Source organism: Arachis hypogaea, chromosome 1, assembly GCF_003086295.3.
Source record: "Arachis hypogaea cultivar Tifrunner chromosome 1, arahy.Tifrunner.gnm2.J5K5, whole genome shotgun sequence".
Lineage (NCBI taxonomy): Eukaryota > Viridiplantae > Streptophyta > Magnoliopsida > Fabales > Fabaceae > Arachis > Arachis hypogaea.
Window position 1 is genome coordinate 21233907 of NC_092036.1, and position 9785 is coordinate 21243691.

The 9785-nt window shown below is 35.1% G+C and overlaps 1 protein-coding gene across 1 annotated transcript; it reads right to left on the bottom strand.

Moving 5' to 3' along the window:
- Positions 1-7122: 7122 nt before the first annotated feature.
- LOC112800445 (uncharacterized) lies at positions 7123-9486 on the bottom strand. The gene is made up of 4 exons (XM_025842730.3): positions 9142-9486; positions 8707-8878; positions 7577-7647; positions 7123-7491 (listed from the first exon to the last, which is right to left on the bottom strand). The coding sequence occupies exons 1-4, from the start codon at positions 9298-9300 to the stop codon at positions 7282-7284; spliced, it is 612 nt and encodes a 203-aa protein (XP_025698515.1). The 5' UTR covers positions 9301-9486; the 3' UTR covers positions 7123-7281.
- Between the last annotated feature and the right edge of the window lie 299 nt (positions 9487-9785).

The window sequence follows — 9785 nt, forward strand, 5'->3', positions numbered from 1 at the left end:
TTTGTTTTCCTAGATATACAAAGCTCAGAGAATGTGGTACTGTACATTGCAGCTTGTTTTGTCTACTGATAATAAGGGTGTACATATGGGTCGGGCCACACTGGATTTGTCCTAACTCAGACCCAGCCCGAAATATATACCGAGCCTATTTTTTATATTCTAACCTAGCCCTAGAGCCAATGAAACCTACACACCTTCAGGCCGGGTGAAAACTGAATAAAAACTGGGTGAAACTAAGCCTTTAGCATTTGAAAATCTCCAACCATTATTTTACAATTCACACAGTAAAATTTACTTAAAAAATTATAACAAAAACCAACTATTCTCTAAAATTAAAGCATAACCACTATCAATACTAATATTGTCTAATAACACCAAATAGTTAAGTCACATACAAATAACACAAAATATTATGCATTAGTCTAAAGTCTTCTACTTCCTAAACATAAAACTTTAACTAATAATCTTTATAACATAAAACATTAACCATAGAAGAATAGTCATCATCTATTAATTGCTATTAATGTTGTCAACTTGTTCCTTGTGATATGGATGCATTAGTAAAATCTACAAAACATATAAAATTACTCATTTTTATATAAGAGATTATTACTTCAAATAATTAAGTCACAATAATAAAAATATTATAAATGTACCTTCAACAATCCTCTGACTACTATTAAATTGATCAAACTCTTGATCTCCAACTCCTTGTTTAGAAATGCACAACTAACTTTGAATGCATATCAAAGCTTCAGCCATTAATAGTGACAAAGAGTTGCAAAAGACATCAAGCACACGTCCACCAGTGCTAAAGTATGATTCATAAGCAACGGTTGAAACCAAAATACCTAAGACGTCACAGGTTATAAGAGAAAGAATCCTATATTTTGAAGCATTCACTTTCTATCAAGCCAATATATCAAAATTCTCATCTTCCACAGTATCCTCGGCCAGATATCTCTCCACATCTGACTTGCTATCTGCATTAGCCTTCTCTCTTTTTTGTTTTTTTCACATATTCACTCTATTTTTAGAAGCTTCCTTGGCACCGGTTGAGACTTTAGTATTGTCATCCAAAACATCTCTAGATGAACTTTCATCACCATCCTCCCTTCCTTTATCATCTACAACTTCCTTTTCATAAAACTTATATAAGGTCTCCAATGAAAGTTTAACAAAATCAGTCATACTAGTAGACACTTCCTTGTCATAAACATTCTCCAAACACCAACAAAGATAATCTAGTTTGTAACGAGGATCCAATACAACAGCAACAAGTAACAACGGCTTAAATTTGTCAGCATGTCTCTAATATTTATGATATTTATTCTTCATAGAACATGCCATAGTTTCTAACAATTCAAAATGATTTTGGCTCCAAGATGTTAATTGAAAAGCAATAGATGCAATTTCATGAAAATATTTGTTTGATATGACATGCAAAATATACGAGAAACTCAAAGTTATCTCGTAGAAGATTCTCAAAAACTCAATGAATAATCTAGCATGTTGCCAATCAAGTGATATAGGTAGACCAACTTTCCTTTTTTCCCACTATCCTCTCCAAACCATTTAAGAAAATCAGGTTCTTGATCATAAAGTCTATCAAAAGCTTTTTCAAAATTCTCAGCATGTTCCAACATTAGATAGGTAGAATTCCACCTAGTTGGAACATCCAAGCACACAAGGCTTTTAGATTCAATCAACTCGGACTCAATGTAGTCTTTAAATTTTTTAGTCCATTGAGGAAAGGACCTAACATACCTGCTAATGCTTTTAATTGAAGTTTTTTGCTCTTTAATTCCTTCATTCACTATCAAATTAAGAACATGATCACAACATCTCACATGCATATACTTTCCTCCACACACCGACCCTTCTCACAAGCATTTCTCAATTTCTCTTCCTACTGTATCACCTCTGTTGTTCTCAATCTGACAGAAATTTATAATTCTCTTTTGTAACTTCCATTATTCATAAATGAAATGTGCAGTCAAGCTCATATAACTATAATTCTGATTTGATATCCAGTAATCTGTTGTCAAGCAAACCCGAGCACATGATTTTGCCAACTTTTAGCTTTTTCTTCTCATATAAATAAAGTTGAAAGAAATCTCTTGAGACCATCACCTTAGATGGTACCGTAAATCTTAGCTAAAATCGATTTAGCACCCAATCCCCTTAATAACTATAAACGACATTTCATCAAGTACAACAAACTCAGCTATAGACTTCTTACAATCTTCCAAGTTATAAACCTTAAAGGCTTTGCATAGTTTTCCTTCTTCATCAATTTTAGGCATATAATCATAAAGTGCCCCTTCTTCCCCACTTTAGTAAATATCCACTTATAAACACTCTTCAAGTGCTTATTTAGAGAATTTGTGCCATGTTTAGTAAGGTGACAACTATATTTTTCTCGAAATGAATACATTTAGCCTGGTGCTATCCCTTTATCTCAGTTAATAAAAGTTCAGTAAAATTCTGCCAAACATGCGATTTTTTCCCTTACAAACAACTTATGGATCTTTATTGTTTGCATCTTTGTTTTCTTCATCTACTTATGGTGCACTAGTGTAGTAGGAGTTGTGGATGCATTAATAGTAAAAGAAGGAGCAGGAGCAGCAAGATTTCCAGCTTCAATTTCTATTGTTTTGTTCTCTTCGGTGATTGGTGGAGAAACACAATTATCTCCTCCTCCCATTGTTCATATCCTAATCAGAAAATCCAATAATCAAATCCCTAATCAAACATTTTAACAATCAAAATTTCTAATCAAAAATTCCAATAATTAAATTTTTAATCAGAAATCCCAATAATTAAAATCTCTAATCAGAAATTATTGTCCAATAATTAAATTCCTAATCAGAAATTCCAATAATCAAATCCTTAATAAGAAATTCAAAACATTAATTATTTACTTGAGATTGAGCAGGGGCCAGAGAAGAGAAGAAGAAGAAGACCAGCGGCAAAAGCAGTCGTCGCCGTCGTTCAGGTCTTGATGGTCAGAGAAGCTCCGTCGCCGTTTGTAATTGTCGTTGTTGTCGAGGGACGTCCTCACCGGGAGGCGAGAAGTAGTGCACCACCGTCGTGACTTCGAGGCTAGGTAGCGGTGATTGGCACTTTCATGGTGGCTCGTGAGAGACGGAGAGAGGGCTGAGAGAGAAAGAGTGTGATGGTTGGTGAGAGGCGCAGAGAGGACTACGACGGGAAGGCTAGCGGTGGTGCCATGACCGTCTGAGGGGAAAAGTTGAGAGGGTACTGTGGCAGGGTGCATGGAAGAGGGCTTGTGAGATGTGAGGCGTGACTACATGAGGCTAAGGGCTCATGGTCGTGGCTGTATGAATGAGTCCCCTAGCTCATTATTAATGATGATTCTCACCTGGCCGGGTTTGGATGACCCGAAGTATGGCCCGATCCTGGTTTCATCTTTCTCTCTGGTTTCATTTTTTTTCCCGGGTTAGCCCCGAGCCACTTCGGGTTCGGGCCATCATGATCCAAAATTTTTTGGGCTTGGGTCGGACCGGACCATGTACATCCCTAGCTGATAAAGCATCAAAAGATCAAAGAAATCAGAACACAAAGAATCAGAAGAACAAACACACAAAGAGATCAAAGAAAGAGAAGAACAATAAAATCAGAAGAATAATAAAATCAGAAACGCAACAACAATGAGATCAAAGAAACAGAATCAGAAGCACAAAAAGTCAAAAACAATGAAATCATAATCAGAATCAGAAGCACAAGAACAATAAAATCAAAAGGAGAAGAAATTAAAAGTAGAAGCAGAATGAATCAGAAACAAAATCAGAACCCTAGGAAGGACTAATGACGAGGAGCAACAGTAAGGACGCGAAGCGGCGGCGAGGACCAGAAGCGGCAGTGAGGACCAGAAACACTGGCGGCAGTGGCGGCAGCGACGGAGCGTGACGGCGATGACGGAGAAAAATTGTCGGTAGAGAATTTCACAAAAATGTCGCATTGTAAGTATAGTTCTAAACCAAAAAATTATCCTCGGTCAACGTTTAGATTGTTTGTCACTTAAGCAAACCCAATAAAATTAACCAAAGTATTTAAACCTCGAGTCGTCTCTCAAGAAATTGTAGGGAAGTTTATTTATTATTGGTTATGAAAAAGCATATTTTTGGGTTTTGTAATAAGTAACAAGAAAGTAAAATGGTGAGAAAATAAATTAATAACTAAGGAATCTCTTAGCAAGGAAAGAGAATTAGAAGTCATATCCTCATTATCATCGTCAATTGTGATGGTAAATGTGAATTGCCTTCACTTAGTTAATCTCTAACCAATGGAGGAAGGTCAAGCACATATAATCAACTTGAGTTCACAAGTCCTAGTCAACTCATAGTAAGAGACTAGCTTTGGTGAAGTTCAAGCTAACCAGCAATCCAAATCAAGAACATAAAAATCTAAATTAAAATTCAATCAAGCATTTTATCAAACACTTGGAATGTACAAAACAAAAGTATAGAAAAGTAATAAGAGAATGTAAAATCTAAGACTAAAAATTGCAAGGGATCAATAACAACAAATGAAGAAAGAAGCAGTAAACATGAAATACCTCAAATTGTATTAAAAGGAAATTGAATCTAACATGAAGAGTTCATAAAATAAATTGAGAAAATAAAGAAATCAACAAGAAAAGATAAACTAAGATGCTAGAATAATAGAATGTAGAAGATAAACTAAATTAAAGCAAGATGAAAATCTGAATTGGAGAAGAAATAACACTAAAAACCCTAAAACCTAGAGAGAGGAGAGAGCCTCTCTCTCTAGAAACCTACATCTAAACCTAAAGTGTGAATAAAAATGAAAAGTGATTCAATGATTCTGCTCCACTCCCAGCCTCTAATATGTATTTTCGGGCCTGAAACTGGATCAAAAATAGCCCAGAAATTGCCCCCAGTGAATTCTGTTAATTGCAGCACGTGACGCTTGTCACTCGTACGCATCAGCCACGCGTAACCGTCGTTGAACCTTGCACCTGGCCACACGTGCGCGTCGTATGTCTGCTGCACCAGTCACGCGTACGCGTCGTCCATGCGTACGCGTCGCCGCCAGCTTCTCTAAACTTCAATTTCTTGTGTTCCTTCCACTTTTGCATGCTCTCTTTCCATCCTCTAAGCCATTCCTGTCCTATCAAACCTGAAAATACTTAATGCACATATCACGGCATCGAATGATAATAAGAGAAGATTAGAAATTAGCAATTTTAATGTCTAAGAAGCATGTTTTCAATCATAGTACAAAATTATGAAGGAAACCTAAAAACATACAATTTACATGAATAAGTGTGGGAATAGTTGGCAAAATCTACTCAATTCAATACAAAATAAACCATAAAATAGTGGTTTATCAGGCAACGAGGCAACCCTCTTCCTCTCCTGGTCATGCGTTTTCTCTCTCTTCACAAGCTATTCGAATGCAGCAAGGCGTGGGGGCAAGGCTCACACCTCCTCTCTTCCTCGCAAGCTCTCTCTCCCTCTGGTTCTGATTTCCAACGACGACGGTGGTTTCAAGCGTTGCCGGCGCTGTCTCCCCTTTTTCCCTCTTCCTTTCTTTCATGCTTCTTCCCTTCCCTCCTCCTCCTTCTTCCCTCCCCCTTGCGATTCCCTTTCCTCTCCCCATTCTCTTTCTTTACCTTTTTTTATTTATAATTTTTTTGGTTAGGGATAATTTGATAACAAAAATTAAAATTTTGGTAAAAATGACGATTTTAAAACTAAATTAAACCTTAGAAACGATTTTATATGTAAAAAAAGGCTAAAAACAAAAATAATTTTCGACCTATATTTTAGGAACTAAAATCGTACTTAAACCTTAAATAAATCTTACGTGGTAGTTTAAATTTGACTATTATTCGCTGATAATATGTAATGTTAATGAACATATATGATTGATTCCGTTAACTACAGAACAAAATTTATCATGGTACAAAAAGAATCGAAATTAAGAACCACACAGATCCATGTTGAAACTTGGGGGGAAAGTGCGTCTATTAACATTTTTAGAAAAAAATGTAAGAAAGCTATTTATACATACGTGTTTTTATTATATAGAATTGTATTTGTTTTCACATTTTGAAATAACCACTTACTCAACAATCGGGATACTGGTCCACCATCAACAAAAGTAATCCTCAAGTATGACTAAATCTTACTATTTACTCTATAAAATATCATAACACTTCTAGTATTTTTTTCATCCAAATTAAATTATACCTTATTAAAATTCTTGCTAACTTAAGTATAAGAATTCTTTCAGATACTCTCACTACTGTCTAGTCGAGAACGGAGGAGTAACATCAAGCGGCTAGAAATTCTCTTAGGTCGATTCTCTTATCTTTATTTCAGATACCACCTCAGAACAGTTTATTCTTTTTTTATACAAGAAAATAGAAATGTTGTATTTTATTTTATTCATAAAAATTAAATTTGTTTTGGTATGCATATTTTTTTATTCCAATTTTAAGCTTAATTTTATTTATTTACTTATATATTTATTTTTGGTCATACAAATACAATCACAATACTAACGTAACCACCACTGCTAGGATTCTTTGGGAAAGCTTTCTTTTGTTTTTTGGTTTCTCTTTGGGAAAGCTTTGATGGCTAGATCTTTTACGTCTAAAGCCTAAATTCTTTTTTTTTTTTTTTTTGAGGTCTTGTCTGAAGCCTTGTTCCAACCAACCTGATAATCCTATTCGCTTGTGTCTTTGGTGAACAATTCCTTGAGTTTCTTTTATGGTCAGGAACAATTCCTTGTTAATGAACCTAGAGAAAGCCGATGCCAAACATTGGTTTTGGATGAGCCCATAGAGACTAGTTAAATAGACTCACAGCCTCAAGATAAAAAATATTACTTACAAGGCTTACCAAAAACATTGACGACCCATAAATAAGAGTAGAATAAAAAGATGTGATTTACATATCATTTCTTTTCTAATTAATTTTATTTTGATTCCTACAAAATTTTTCTTTTGAATTTAGGTTTGCAAAGATTTAAAAGTTGATTATTTTAATCCGGAATGTCAATTTGTTCCATTGAGTGCTGACGTGATATATTCAATGTCCATGCGCGAAACTAGGATCTTGGCCCTCATACGTGTTAACTGTTACACAATTACATTCATTCAATTGGTAATGTGTAGGAAACTACCATTCTAAATTGTACAGTTGATAACAATTTAGTCAAATTGTTCAAATCATTTAATGGTTCTCAATTATCAACTTCACATGAAGTTTGTACAACGATGATACATTACCGATGCAGTTCATTCGCCATGGACGGCAGCCACCTCTCCCCCCTAATCTTTTTCAAATTGTTAACTCTTTCCTCCTCTCTCTTGGCTTTAGCTTTTGCTGCTGCGACTTTGGCTTCAAATTTAGCTAAGGATTTCTTGTTCGCGTCATTTGCTGCGGCAATTAAATCTTTCCCTTCGACAGCAACAGATTTAACCCGCCTTTTAAACTGTTGACTCAATCCATATAAGACAAACAGGCAATAAGACAAAAGAGACATGTATGTATAGATTTTAAGATTTTAACTACTACACCTTCTTTGATTTCTCATCAATATCATCTCCAGGAAGTAATCTCGGTCGTTTCTTTGGTGGTTCGGGTTCATCTGCAGCCACATATATACATATAAGCCTAAACCTTAAACCCTAAACTACATACAAAATGCAATGCAATTGTCAATATTGGAAAATAAATCACAAATTTGAGTATTATTATTTTTATCATTAAACATCATAAAGTGCATCAGTTTCTCAGCATGCTAAAGACAAAAATCGTCATGGTAACGATAAGGGTGGACAAACACATCATTAATTAGTTGCAAAAGTGGACGTTCTGCTAAGGTGGGCGACCCACATGTTTTCGATCTTCAACTTCAAGTGGTGTTTGTAAGCAACTTATGATTAGACTGTATTCAATTTGCCTTGAAGTGAAATGGTGAGATGGTAAGATGAAAAGTAAAAGTGAGAGAAAAGTAGTTTGTTTATTGACTTAGTGTTAAACAAGGATTTTATAATGTACTAATATAAGCATAAAAAGTTTTAGTTTTCCTGTTTAGATGTTAGATTGAATTCATCGCTTCAAGATTGTGTTTTAGATCCCTAAACCAACTAAGTTAGATGAACCGAACTATAACACTTGTAAAATTTACATAATTATATGATCCAGTGGTTAGCAAGTACAATCATTGTGGTTCAGTTGGGCAACAAGTTGAGGCAGACCAAATAAGAAGCCATAATAGCAGAGGCCCTAGGCATGCATGCTAGTACTTGCACAAAACTGACACTTGACAACTTCTCAGAAACTCAATGCTTAACTAACTAACAAAATAGATAATTGATTGTCATGCAACATCACAAAACAAAACAAACACTAAAAAGTTCAAAGAAAAAAAAAATCATTTGAAATTTTTCTGATGGGGTCAACAAAACAATAGATTGCAGAGTACATCCTGGGGATCCACCTTCTCAACCATTAGAGAATCAGGTGCGTGTTCTATATTCTGAAAAAAAGTTAGTACTATTATTATGAAATGCAGCTTTTTTGCAACATTACAGAGATTAAATAATTAAAGATAGAAACCATAAATATATATTGAAATTTCAAAACCAAGCATGAATAGACAAGTAAGCCAGTAGAAAAGGGGTCATTTGATTCAGTGAGTTACCAAAATGATCAAACACTATTCCTGGTTGGCGAACATGCTTGAACAAGCGAATGCCAGGTTCTCTTACTTCTTCTTCTTGGTTGATCTTGGGATCTTCATCATTCAGAACAGGATCAGGTTCCTTCACTATCTCTATAGTCTCTTCCAACATGTCATGTAGAAGCTTTTGTGCCTGCCATGAGCATCATCATCACCATAAGACCAAGAAAAAGGAATTGGGAAACGTGGAACATAACACCCACTCATTAGAGTTTTCTTTCAAAAAAAATAAATTCCTAGGCCGACATATTAGATATAAACCATTCCTATATTTTTATCTAAATTTTAAAAGAAAAAGACAAATAAATGAAAATTCCTCTAACCATTGTAAATAAGAGAAAGGACATATGTGTCCTCAGCTTACAAATCAGAGTTTAGAAACAGAAAGAAACGAACCTGGAGTTGGTAGTGCTTAAGGTGTGGGGCTTTGGGCTTGCGTTCTTGGGCGGCATTGGGATTGGGGTAAGTGGTGGTTCCGGCGATGGAATTGATGGCCGCCCTCCATGCCGCATCACCATCTTCTTCGCCACTGCTGCTGCTGCCTCCAGCTTCCATCCAACTTCAACTTTTCTTTAGGAATTAGGACACTTCACCTAAGAATAATTGGGCTTTTTCTAGGGATACCACCTATTGGGCCTAATTTTTAACTAATTCTTTAAGAAATATAAAAGACAAAGAGGGCTTAAAACTTATTACCTATTAGATGGACAAAACCATCTTCAGACCATAAATAATTGGCATAATAATGTTCCGGCCCAAATACTATGTCGTTTTGTGGTTCATCAGTCATCACCAAACTCCTAAAAGTGTTGAATTGTTTTTTTTTTTCAAATTTTTTTTTTATTTATGAAATAAATTGTAAGAGATTATATTTTATTATTTTATTCTCTAAAGTGAAATTTAAAATGTAGATGATCCAAATATGTAAATTTTAATCTCTTTGGGAGTTTCTTGTGGCAAAGCAAGGAGAGCTAATTGGAGATTTCCTTGACATGGTCACTTAATTGGACACTGTCTAGGTTTCCAATTCACTTTGTGAA

Coding starts and splice junctions, on each gene's coding strand:
- LOC112800445 (XM_025842730.3), bottom strand. CDS start 9,300: ATGGAAGCTGGAGGCAGCAGCAGCAGTGGCGAAGAAGATGGTGATGCG. Junction 8,879..9,141: donor TTAAGCACTACCAACTCCAG/GTTCGTTTCTTT, acceptor TGCTCATGGCAG/GCACAAAAGCTTCTACATGA. Junction 7,648..8,706: donor AATAGTGTTTGATCATTTTG/GTAACTCACTGA, acceptor ATGTGGCTGCAG/ATGAACCCGAACCACCAAAG.